The sequence below is a fragment of the Arvicanthis niloticus genome, chromosome 1 (assembly GCF_011762505.2).
Source record: "Arvicanthis niloticus isolate mArvNil1 chromosome 1, mArvNil1.pat.X, whole genome shotgun sequence".
NCBI classification, from domain to species: domain Eukaryota; kingdom Metazoa; phylum Chordata; class Mammalia; order Rodentia; family Muridae; genus Arvicanthis; species Arvicanthis niloticus.
In genome coordinates, this window is record NC_047658.1 from 90,358,078 (window position 1) to 90,371,228 (window position 13,151).

At 44.6% G+C, this 13,151-nt stretch overlaps 1 protein-coding gene and 1 long non-coding RNA gene across 6 annotated transcripts in view; one reads left to right on the forward strand and one right to left on the reverse strand.

Annotated features, from left to right (window-relative positions):
• Nucleotides 1-757: 757 nt before the first annotated feature.
• LOC143443897 (uncharacterized) lies at nucleotides 758-8,378 on the reverse strand. Its single transcript, XR_013113290.1, has 2 exons — nucleotides 8,150-8,378; nucleotides 758-1,316 (listed from the first exon to the last, which is right to left on the reverse strand). It is a non-coding gene; the product is annotated as an uncharacterized LOC143443897 (long non-coding RNA).
• The window catches only part of Tnrc6a (trinucleotide repeat containing adaptor 6A), a 129,563-nt gene continuing 122,368 nt past the window's right edge, over nucleotides 5,957-13,151 (forward strand). For 2 of the 5 annotated variants that reach the window (XM_076942208.1, XM_076942215.1), the window contains exon 1: nucleotides 5,958-6,082. In XM_076942208.1, the coding sequence (XP_076798323.1) occupies nucleotides 6,003-6,082 (80 nt within the window). In that variant the 5' untranslated portion in view covers nucleotides 5,958-6,002. Of the gene's footprint in view, nucleotides 6,083-13,151 lie in introns of all 5 variants that reach the window. The other 3 variants (XM_076942226.1, XM_076942232.1, XM_076942234.1) reach the window with 3 other exon arrangements.

Here is a 13,151-nt window from a genome sequence, read left to right on the forward strand (position 1 = left end):
ACCACATGGTGGCTCATAACCATTTTTTTTTTTTTTTTCGAGACAGGGTTTCTCTGTGTAGCCCTGGCTGTCCTGGAACTCACTCTGTAGACCAGGCTAGCCTCGAACTCAGAAATCCACCTGCCTTCTGCCTCCCAAGTGCTGGGATTAAAGGCGTGCGCCACCACCGCCCGGCTCACAACCATTTGTAATGGGAACTGATGACCTCTTCTGGTGTGTCTGACACACCAGTGTACTCATATACATAAAATAAATTAAAAAAAAAAAAAGAGCTAGGTTCTTACTCCGTGGTAGAACACTCATTTAACACACAGAGGCCCTGTATTCCATCCTAGCACAGCAAAATTAAAAATAAAAGCACATTCTGTTCTGCATCTGTGTACAGTTTGCCCCATTAAAGCATAGACTTCAACTCCCCTAAGGCCTATGATCTCCCCAGCCATGAGCTTTGGGTATGTTTACAGGAACAGCCATGAATTTCCTTCTGTGGAGCAGACCTCAAAGCCAATAAGAAAGTGGTTGGTTACCCTCACTACCTTTGGGTCACAATTGTACTGGTGCACATACTTCCTGGAAGGTTGGTATTATAGCATACAGGGACCAGTGCTGGGCAAGGGCATTTATGTGTTTTCACCCCAAGGTGGGATGCAGAGCATCTTCTGCCACAAAGAAAGCTAACCAGCAGGGTGGAAGTTGCTCAGTTAGTTCTAGATTGATTTCTTTATGTCTTACGACCAAAGTCTATGTTGGAGAAACATTATAGTTTTTTAAAATTTATTTAATTTTTAAAATTCATTCACTTTACATCCCACTCACTGCCCCCCTTCTGGTCACCCTTTCCCACAATCTTTTCCCCATACCTCCTCTTCTTCTCCTCTGAGCGGGTAGGGACGCCTGGGTATTCCTCCCACCCTGGCACTTCAACTTTCTGTGAGGCTAGGTGCTTCCTCTCCCATTAAGGACAGACAAGGCAGCCCAGCTAGAAAAACATATCCCACATACAGGCCACAGCTTTTGGGATAGACCCCCCCACCCCCATTCCAGTTGTCCAGAAGAAGCTACAGGTGTGTGGAGAGGCCTAGGTCCAGGCCGTGTATGTTCTTTGCTGGTGGTTCAGACTCTGAGATCCACAAGGGTTCAGGTTAGTTGACTCTGCTGATCTTCCTGTGGAGTTCCTATTCCCTTCAGGGACTGCAATCCTTCCTCTTATTCTTCCATAAGACTCCTCAAGCTCCATCCACTGCTTGGCTGTGGGTGTCTGCATCTGTCTGAGTCAGTTGGTAGGTGGAGCCTCTCAGAGGACAACTTGTTCCTGTCTATAAGCATAACAGAGTATCATTGATAGTGTTAGGTATTGGTGCTTGCCCATGGGATAGGTCTCAAGTTAGGCTGGTTGTTGTTTGGCCATTCCCTCCGTCTCTGCTTTATCCCCTGTACCTGCACTTCTTGTAGACAGGATAAATTCTGGGTTGAAAGTTCTGTGGGTGGGGTATCGCTCCACTGGGGTTCCTGTCTGGCTACAGAACATGGCTTTTTCAGGTTCCATATCCCCAGTGTAGTGAGTCACAGCTAAGGTCACCCCCATTGATTCTTGGGCTCTTCCCTTATTCCAGATCTCTGAAGAGACACTATCTTAAAGGAATACAGTAGAGAAAGGCTTTCCCTTATGTGTTTATAGGCATATACATCCACATACCCACATGCACACCCCACACATACCCACATGCGCACACACACACCCCAAACATTTTTTTTAAAGAACAAAGAGAAAGGGGTTAGTGTTCCTGGGAAAGAGAATGTAATTACTGTGGAAAGTTCCAAAGTACGGAGGCAGAGAGACTCCAGAATAACAAGACTGCATGGCTGACAGCTACACCACAGTCCACAAATCTCACCAATATCACTGAACAAAGGCAGGGACTCACCTGGAATACATTCTGAATGATTCCAACCCATGGGATAGGTCTCAAGTTAGGCTGGTTGTTGTTCATTCAGAATACATTCTGAATGATTCCAACTACACAGAATGCAAGCACTTACTGTTGAGAGGATCAAGGGTCTGCAAGGAGACCCAGAGGGGATTCTGGGAGGCTGCTCAGACTGTCTTTATCCGGGTGCCAATGCTAATCAGTGTGTTTTGTTTGTGAACATTCATGAGACTGTAGACACAGATAGCATGTGTGTTACATGCCAATGGAGTTCTTAATTAAGAATCAGTCTTACTCCTCAACACCTTCTACAATGCCTGGCACATTGTAGGAGTGTGCGTGTGCGTGCGTGCGTGCGTGTGGGTGTGGGTGTGTGTGTACAGGTGAATGATTAAACAAATTTGTCTGGGAAGATGGCTCAGTGGTTAGGCATACTTACTGCTTTTCCAGAGGACCTGAGCTTGGCTCCCAGCACCCACTTCAGGTGGCTCACAACCGCTCATAGCTCCAGCTTTAAGGAACCCAGTTTCTCTTTTGACCTCTAAAACCACACTTAGCATACACACTCAGACACATAAAATAAAAACAAATCTTTCTTTAAGATGTTAAAACAAATGAATGTCTAGAATCAGTCATCCCCACCCCCACTTCTTCTTCCCTTTAGGTGCAGGGAATGAAACACAAGACCTTGCTCGTGTAGGGCAGGCACTCTGAGCTACATGCTGGCCCTTCTGTGCTTAAGTCGAGGAGATCTTGTTATATAGCTCAGGATGACCTCTCACTGGTGATCCTCCTGCCTGAACCTCTGAAGTGCTGGGAAAACGGGTGTGTGTACCACTGCGCCTGGCTGTGTCTCTGTAATCTTAAATGTCATGTTGGATTTGGTCACTTTTGAGATGGTCATTTGAAAACCTGAAGCATTGGCTATTTTTAGCATTATTCCCATGTTTTAAAGAATCCTTGGTCTTTTTGCTTGTATGAGGATGATAACTCACCCCGCAGACATTCAAATGGTTTTAGGATTCAGCATTAAGACATCAAGTAAAATGAGGACAGAAACTGGCTGCCAGATTTGGCAACTGCAGGATCTTGATGGTGTTACTGGAAGCCACATCACGGGGTCGGAAGCAGCAGATGCCAGACTGCAGTGGTCTGAAAGGAAAGGAGCTGTGGGGATCTGCAAACGGAATGCTGGCCCAGTGTGCAGCCTGGCAGAACAGCCTTGCATAGCCAAAAGGAGCTGCTGGCCTCTGTCTCCTGTTGCAATAAAATAAAGAGCATACTGGCAAATATTGTCGATATTTCCATTTCAAATTTTAGGTCTGTTTTGGTTTTTAGTGTTTTTATTTCTTGGAGTAGGGTCTCATTTAGCCAAGGCTGGCCTTGAACTCACTATATAGTCAAGGATGACCTTGAACTTCTGATCCTCCTGCCTTCTCCCAAAGTTACAAGTGTGGGCCACCACATCCCGTTTATTCAGTGCTAGGGACTGAACCAAGAACTTCATGTATGGCTGGTAAACACTCTGTTAACTAGCTGGATCCCTGGCCCTTTGTTTTCAGTGTTTGTGTAAAGCATTTATCATTTGAGAGGAGAAAAACAGGAATTTTCCTGCTTAAGGGAAATCAGTGGACCAAACTAGTTTTATTCAATCCTTTAACCATTCCTGTGAGTACCTGTTATTCCAGCCTCTGCATTTCTGTGTTAATTGGTTTTGCTGTTGGTCGTTTTGAGGTAAGTTACCACAGTCTGGGCTAGAACACAATCCTCTGCCTCAGCTTCTAAAGTGCAACAGTTCCAGCCACATGCCCCATTTGAACACTGATCACTCTTGTGTTTGTTTTAAATTTTAAAAAGTGCACCTGCTGGCAGCTGTGGAGGAGGAGACAGCGGTGGCGACAGTGCACACCTTTGATCCCAGCACTTAGGAGCGAGAGGCAGCGGGATCTTACAGTCCTTTGGTCTATAGAGTGAGTTCCAGGACAGCCAAGGCTACATGGAGAAACCCTGTCTTGAAAAAAAAAAAAAAAGCAAATAAACAAAAAAGAAAGATAGAAAGAAAGAAGGGAGGGAGAGGGAGAGGGAGAGGGTGGGTCATTTAAAGTGAGTATTTTGCCTACAAATTGTCTGTTGGGATTGGATCGTCTAAAGCCGGAGTTACAGATTGCTGTGTGAACCTACTTGTGGGTGCTGGGAATTAAATCTAAGTGCCCTAGAAGAGCAGCCAGTACATCCTGACTACCTTTCTCCCAGATTCCTCCTCCCACCACCACACACACACCTGCCCTCTCCCCTAGATCTGCTCTTAACTGCTGAGTCATCTCTTCAGCACCTTAATTGGTTTTTTTAAGTGATATTCTTTCTTCAAGGAGATAACAGGTAAAAGATATAAATTCTGATTCGTCAATTTATGAACATAGCTAAGTGGCCTTCCTCTTAGACAATAACGTAGAAAAGAGAACCAGGTAGGGTGGCACAGACAGTGTCCCATCAGCTGGACACTAGGCAGGACCTTAGCAATCACCCCGTTTGGCAGCTGTCAGCATAGTTCACAAAAGAAGCAACTGCATAAGGTGATTCATGAAACCTATGAACCAGACAAGCCGGCTCTGCAGTGGAGTCCCGAATGAGGCATCAGAGATGTCAGACTTTCATTTCCTGCATCATGGGTACAGACAGGCATTTCTTCACTACACACAAGCTGCCGTTACTTGTTTGCATTTTGGGGCTGTGCTGGTTCGTGGATTTTTGTTGTTGTTGTATTTTTCTTGTTTGTTTGTTTTGTTTTGTTTGATACAAGGTCTTACTGTATAGACTTGGCTGGCATGGAATTCATTATGTAGACCAAGCTGGCCTTGAACTCACAGAGATCCACCTGCTTCTGCCTCCACTGTCCTGGGGTTAAAGGTGTGTGTCCCCACAAGGGGCCATCTCTCTGCTCAATTATGGATACAGCCTGCCCAGCTCCCTCAGGCTTCTGTGACTCCATCACAATGGTCAAGGATTTCATCGCAGCAACAGGAGAGGAAACTAAGACAGGGACCTTGTAGAAAACTTGTGTTTAACATTAGTAATAAATTATCACTCACCTGACAGCTAAGATCTTAAACTGGATCGTCTGACTCCAAAGCCCTGCCTCTTATCCATTGCACCCGGCTGCTGGCCCTGGGCTCCCCAAAACCAGCTGTCCTGCTCTGCAAACCAGCAACTTCCAAAGCCTCAAGGCTCTTTCCTCCCCAACTTGTCTCTCTCTGTGTCTCTCTCTCTCTCTTTCTCTCTCTCTCTCTCTCTCTCTCTCTCTCTCTCTCTGTCTCTGTCTCTCTCTGTCTCTCTCTCTCTCTCCTCCTCTCTCTTCCCTAATACTATCATTTAAGTTCTCAGAAAGTATAACTCTTTAGTAGTTACACTTTAGCTATCTCTATTGTAGTTAAAACACTAAGTTTGAGTTGATTTTTTTCCCTAGTTATGTGCTCTTACACTTAGCAAGAGCCCCAGACCAAAGGTGGGTTATTTTTTAAGTATTAATGAAAGCAGTTGTCTTAGGGTTTTCATTGCTGTGAAGAGACACCATGACCAAGGCAACTCTTATAAAGGACAACATTTAATTGGGGCTGGCTCACAGGTTCAGTGGTCCAGTTCATTATCATCATCAAGGCAGGAACATGGTGCTGGAGGAGCTGAGAGTTCTTTATCTTGTTCTGAAGGCAAACAGAAGACTGACTTCCAGGCAGCTAAGAGGAGGGTCTCAAAGCCCACCCCCACAGTGACACACTTCCCTCAACAAGGCCACACCTCCCAATACGCCACCCTCTGGGCCAAGTATATTTAAACCACCACAGCCTTCAGATTTCTTTATTCTTTCCTTTGTTATAATAGACTTTCTCGAAGGAAAGGAATACAGGCAGAGGTTGCACCAGGAGTTGCTTGCAGTGCCTGCATTTCATATGAAAACACACTTGGGCTGTGTCTGAGGTAGGGGATGGGTATTCGGTGGCAAATAACTAATCTGTAATCCCTTCATTTCTCAGGTGTGGACACTGAGGCCCAGAGAGGTGATGTGATTTGCCTAAAGTCATGCAACTAGTGGCAGAGCCCGGCCTAGAAGCCAGGTGTCCTGGATCTCAAGATACCCCACTACCTGAGGAATGGAACAGGTAATGTATCTCACACTGGAGAATATGGATCAGTCCTTGCAGCCTGAGGTATCTGATATGCACTGAGTCAACAGAGGAAGCAGCTACTCACAATCCTGATGTGCTGAATAGGGTTGAAATCAAAGATTTGAAATTTAGCCCCTAAGACCCAAAGAAAGCAACTAATATCCATACCCCTATGGCAGACATCCCCTTCTGAAGGTGATTTTTCTCTGGTCAAAGATATGTCCATCTCCAAACAGCTTGGCCACGACTCATCTGGCCATTCTGCTACCCAGGCTCTTACCAATGCAACACACAGTGTCTTAAAAAGCAGTGTTTACTTGCAGTGGATGCATGGAGACGTCAGAGGGGGAGCGAATCAGGAAGACCAATTAAGAGATTTCTCTGGAGATCCAGGAGGAAACCAAAGACAAAAGGCTGGCTGGAGGGGTCTGTAGAGGTCTGCTGGTTAACAGCTGCTAAGGTTGGTCACTAGGAACTCTGTACAGCAGACAGGAAGTAAAGCCCAACTAAATGGGAAGGGAAGAGGACTCTGGTTTCATATATTTCTACTTATCTCTATGAAGGAGTTTCTTAAGCCGAAGGTATTGGCAAACAAAACCCACCTAGGTTATTATAAGTCAGATATAGCTTGAGTGTAAGGTGTAAGCCCTGATACCAATCATTGATATGTATTCATATCTCTTAAGAGGCAGAATTACCATTTTTTCTATCTATTCAGTGATTGTTAGTTGAGAACCCACCGTGTGTCAGGCAGCTGGAATACATCAAGTGAACTAAACAAACATCTGGAATTCAGTCAGAACAAGGTTGCCACATAAGCCAGTCACTTGGAAAAGTCAAAGGGAGGAAAAGCTTAGGAGAAAATGACTTAGTTCAATACTATTGATTAAGGTAAAAGCTTCAACAGAACTATATTTGTAGATTGAGTTTGACTAGGTCTGTTTGAGCTTCTTCCAGGCTTAGTGAACATTGCACAGGACCTGCCTCAGCTGGCCTTCCTGATTAAGCAGACATCCAGGCACACACTGTAGCAAAGGCACCCTGGGGAAAGGCTGGCAGAACAAAATGTACAAAGGAACATCTTAAGCAGTAGTCAGGCACCAAGGGATCAAGGCATTTTGTTACAGGTGTGGTTATACCCCAAGGGAGTCTAAGAGCATCTACCCTTGGGGTGATCGTCAGTCAGGGTGTGAGCCACAGGCACTGGGTAGTAATTGGTCTCTGGGCTGGGGTCCTTGAATCACTTCCAACTCCTGGGAACAGAATGTTCTATTCCATACAAGATGTTGGAGCAAGGACTCAGTTGGAGGAAAGAGGGGAAGGTGACCTTGGGACTAGGGCAGAAGGCAGGGTTACAAGAGGCCAGTCATAAGCCAGAATCCTTATTCAAACCTAAATATATAGTCAGAGAGACTGAGCGTACGAAAGTACCTCTTGAATAAGGACAGAATCTTTCCCATCCACACTGATGTTCTGGGCTACAGAGGAGGTAGGATGAGAGAGCACCCATCTCTATGAATCCAGGCAGGAGGGAAAAAAGAAGGAGATAACACTTGTTGCTCTGTTTGTCTGTACAAATCCCCACTAGTCCTTTCATGGTTGCCATGACAACAGTAGTCCCGAGAGTCTTTTTCATTAATTAACCCAGGTTCTCACTCCCAAACTGGATGTGTTCTCAGCACTGCTGATCAGAGAAGGCACACAGCCCCCTCCTGTGCCTGCATCTCTGTCTGCCTGCCTTGGGTATCCCTGCAGTGCAGGCACACAGCCCTCTCCTGTGCCTGCATCTCTATCTGCCCTCTTTGGGTATCCATTACCCACAGTTCATTCTAAATTGTAGCTTCCCTGTCCCAGGAATCCATCCTCCTCAGCACGGTCTTTCCCTTTTCCCTGTGCCCTCCCTTTCAGCCTCTATCATTCTGTTCCCTGTGGAGGCTTTCCTATCTCACTGGGCTTTGGGGCTTGGCACGTCTTCTTAGCCACACGTCTCCACTATCCACCCCCATCAGTGGGAGCACTATTCAGTCAGACTCCAGATAGCAGTGTCTTGGCTGTACTTACTGCAGAGTCAAAGTCCCAGGAGTCAGTATCTAATGGCTCAGGTCCGTGGCCAGATGCTTGAATCTAGACAGATCTTTCAGTTTGGGGACAGAAGTCAGGTGCCTTACAATGTGCTCTTGTTAGACCTTCTCTCAGGAGATGATTCTCCCAGGAGAAAAGGTGTTCAAAACAAGGGAAGTGATTCTAGCTTTACACTGTGAAATAAAATAAAAACATAAGCCATTTTATATCTGCCTATCATATGTGTGTGTGTGTGTGTGTGTGTGTCTGTGTGTGTCTGTGTGTGTGTGTGTGTGTGTGTCTGTCTGTCTGTCTGTCTGTATTTAGCAGTGATAGGGATCAAGCCCAGCACCTTCAGCATGCTAGATAAATGCTGTGCCACTGAGCCACGGCCCCAGCCCTGCACGTGGAATTTTCAAGTGTTTTTAGTAGCTGTGTCTTCATTTAAAGATAGAAACACATGAAACTAATTTAACATTTTATTGAATCTAGCACTTCTAAAATACCATGTCAACATGTGACCAATATAAACATTATCCAGTGGTATGTTCTTTTTAAGTCTTTGAAACCCAGGGGGGTTGTTGTTGTTTTGTGTTTATTTTTTATTATTATTTTTTTTTAGCTCTTAAAGCACAGTTCAATTCTGATGCTCAACTTCCATTAGATGTATTATGTATTATCTAACCTAGGTGAGCTCTGCTCCCACTGTAGGTGTGGAATCATCCACATTTATATTCGCAGCTGAAAAAGAATCCCACACCCACGTTGCTCTAGACGTATGGTCACTTCTTCCAAATGGTGATTTGAATACCCAGTGAGCTCCTACTTTTTAAAAAATTATTATTTATTTATTTTACATTCAGACAGCAGTTTTCTCCTCCCAGTTCCTCCCTCCCCACCCCCACTCTCACTCTACCCCCCACCCCCCACCCCATCCACTCCTCTTTTTCTCTTCAGTAAAGGGCAGGCCTCCCGTGGAATCAACCAGCCCTGGCATATCAAGTTGCAGTAACACTAGGCAGCTCCTCTTCTATTAAGGCTGGACATGGCAGCCCAGTAGGAGGAAGGGGGTCCCAAAGGCGGGCCACAGAATCAGAAGCAGCCTCTGCTCCCACTGTTAGGAGTCCCACATGAAGCCCAGAACTTCTACTCTCTAATATGCATAGTGATCTTTGTCACAATTGTTGGACATTGAAGCAGAAGCTTGTCTGTTTCAGTGGCTTTAAAACTGCTTTTGTCCAAACCATGTCAAGCCACTATCTCTGAACTGTGAGTGTAGGGTGCAAAGGAAGTTACATACACTGAAAGTGTGTTACTCCCAGAAATAGGTTCTTCAAACTGTTCTTGTAGCTCTTGCAGGAAATTAACATAGTGCTGGTGATTACCATGGAAAAATATTTTGGATATAGCTTCATTTTTTAAAAAGATCTATTTGTTTATTTATTTATTTTATGTATATGGGTATTTTGTCCTCATGTCTGTCTGTGCACCAGATGTGTCCAGTGCCTGTGGAGAAGAGAAGAGGGTGTGGGACACCCCCCCCCCAGACCTGTTACAGACAATTGTGAGATGCCTTGTGGGTCCTGGGAGTCTGGGTTGTCAGGAAGAGTAACCAGTGCTCTCTAACCACTGAGCCATCTCTCCAGCTCTGGATTTGTATTTGAAAGTGCACAAAATCGTAGTTACAGGTTTGCATCATGAAAAGTTTAGATTTTAATATAAATTCCAATCCCTAGATAGGGCAAAACCCTGTTTTTCTTTCCCTGTGAGCTTCAGGTTTATCTTCAGATATGTTGTGATGATGATGTAACGGTGAAAAAGCAAAACAGAAATCACTGTCATTTTCTGTCTTTAACTACAAAGTTCCTGGCAAAGCATGTCGTTTTTGTTTCAAGAAAATCTTGAGTTGGGACCAACGGTCCTGTGAGTCTTTATGAAATCGCTCACAATTTAGGCAACAAATGTTGGCATAGTCCCAGCCTCCCCGTGTTCACAGCCTTGAGTCTTTCACAGGTTCCATACACTGGCGGTGAGTCATTGCACTGTACATACAACACCGAGCTGTTTTAGCAACTGTGTCCATGACACTTTCTGGTCTGCTCCTGAAAGCTGCGCAGATATTTTGAGTCTCTCTCATACGGTGGGATGAAGCAACAGAGGGAAACATCAGTTTTCCTCCTGCTTGGAGATCCCGATGAGTCTGCGATTCTGGAGCACCATCTGGCACGGCAGGAACAAAATTCTCATAGCTAACCGAAAACTCTTCAATGCCAAATGTAAAAGATTACAACAATCCCTTCCACCATTGTGAGTTGGCAGTGCCTCTTGATAAATTTGGAAGGCATTTAGAGTGAATATATCCAACTTTAACTGGGCGGTGTCTTGGTTTCTTTTTTTGTTGCTGTGATTTGAAAGCAAAACAAAACAAAACAAAAAGAAACAAAACTCAGGTGGGGAAAAAAAGCCATTTAAGGGAGAAAAAATTGCTTTCAGCTCACACACAGTTCACTGTCCGTCGGGGTGGAAGTCGTGGCCATGGGAACTCGATGCAGCTGGTCAAGTTATGTCCGCAGTCAGAAGAGAGTGATGAGAGCCATACTGGTGATCAAAGCAGAGGGTCACCTTATCATGAGCAAAGGATCCCTTGCTGAGGGAATGGCCCCACCCACACTTATGATGGGTCTCTCACATCAATAATCAACCGAGGTGACCAGAGGCCATCTCCCTGGTGAGTCTAGATTCTGTCGAGCTGGGGCTGATTAACACTGATACCGTTGGCAGCATCTTAATGACACGGCTGGCTTAAAATGTACTGATTTTTCACCTTTTTAATTAACTTATCTTCGATACATTCTTTTATTCTACAGGAAACTATCTGTTGGCCTTTTAAACATTGTTCACTTTCCTCTGTGGGGATGGCCGTAGAGGCTAGACTGATTTTCATCCCCATAAGCAAACTCTAAGGGTTCCTCCCCTCAATCCCAGCACTTGAGATTTGAAAAATTAAATAAAGCTAAAATTACAGTTTTATACGCACAGTTCCCACATTTGGAGGGCTGGTGAGCAGTGTGTGGCTGCTCTGCAGCCAAGGAGACTCCTGTCCCCTGAGATAACAATGCAGGGACCAGTTCCCTGCTCAGTGTCCTTCCCTAAAGGACCGCTGTCTGAGTAGGTGCCCAGAGGTTGGTGGGAAGGATATCAGGCAATACCCTTGACAGCAGCCACTGACCAAAGCGATTCATATAGTCCCCAGCTCAGCTGACTATGTCCAAGCAATCAAACAGCAATAAAGTCTACCATGTATCTATCTATGGAAGTTTAGGCCAAATTTAAAAATAGACACAAAGCTATATTGAAGATGTATTACTAGGGGGATGGAGGAAAATCAAGTTGTACCATGTAACAATCTTTTAATACTGTACTTTTAAAATAAAGATTAGATGGGATCTGGAGAAATGGCTTGGCGGTTTAGAGCACTGATTGCTCTTCCAGAGTACCTGGGTTTCATTCCCAGCACCCACCTGATGGCTTACAGCCATAATAACTCTAGTTCAAGGGAAACTGATGCCCTCTTCTGGCCTTCTTGGGCACTGCATACAGAAGATGCACAGACATACATTGTAGGGCACAGACATACATTGTAGGCAAAACACATAAAATAAAAATTAGCCTTTTAAAAAACCAATGATAAATCATTAATAGGTAGTAGACACAGATAAACAGGAAGCAGCCAGGATATCTGCATACTATGGATGTGTAGTCAGAAGTTCAGTCCTCAACACCCACTTAAAAACCTATGTGTGGCTGTGAATGACTGTAGTCTTATCAGGCAGGATTTGCTGGCCAGGCTGCCACACTGAATTGATGAGCTCTGGGTTCAATGAAGGATCCTGTCTAAAATATTAACTGGTGTGCAGATGAGCAAGGAAGACATCTGATGTCAATATTCTCATTAGTTAGTTAATTATTGAGTTAGTTAGTTAGCTAGTGTTTGTCTACTTGACACAGCTAGAATTATCTGAGAAGAGGGAGAAAGTGAGAAAATGCTTCTATCAGCCTGGCCTGTAGGTAACTCAGTGGAGCATCTTCTTGATTACTGATTGATGTGGGAAGGCCCTTGGGGTAGTCCTGAGTGATGTAAGGGAGCAGGCTGAGCAAGCCATGAGGACCAAGCCAAGTGAGAAGGGTTCTTTCATAGTCTCTGCTTCAGGTCCTGCCTCTAAGTTACTGCCTGAGTTTGGTTTCCCTCAAATAATGTCCTGCCACAGGGATATGTAAGCTGAATAAATTCTTTCCTTTTCAAGTTGCTTTTGGTTATGATCTTTATCACAGCAATAAAAAATAAACTAGGGGGAAGTCAGCCTCTGGCCTATGCGCTTGACACATACATAATGTGTACAATGACTAAACACTTGATGCACACACGCATGCATACACACATGCACACACGCACACACAGGATTGGCTACCTCTGTACTTCCATGGAGGGAGAAAGACAACCCAGATCAACTTGGTTTTGATAAGAAGTTAAGCCTTAAAGTATTGCTCACATAATTAAAATTAACTTACAAGAAAAAAAGAACTTAAGGAAGAGGAAGTCATGACAGAAGCAGAAAGATGAACAAAGAACCCAATTAAATAGAATTAATTGCAGCACACATTATAAGGTGGCTAAATAAGTTATCACATGGCATAATATTTAATGTGAATGTCAAAAGTAATTCTTCAAAGAGAAGATATACAAATTACATGGTAGCCTCTCTATAAGCAGAAAATGGGAAATGCCAGGCAGTGATCAAAACTAATTTACGAAGCTTTTTGCCTCTGGTTGCTTGGCTACTGGCCAGGGAACACATCCCAAGCTGCTGTTTCAGAGGCTCCCAGACACAGGACCATTGGCATCCAGTCCTGCTCAACATTTCCCAGCCTGCACAGCGGTTGTTCCTAGTTCTTACAGGCTCAGACCCTCTGTTCCTTTTCTTCCTTTAGCCTTCTCTTTTTT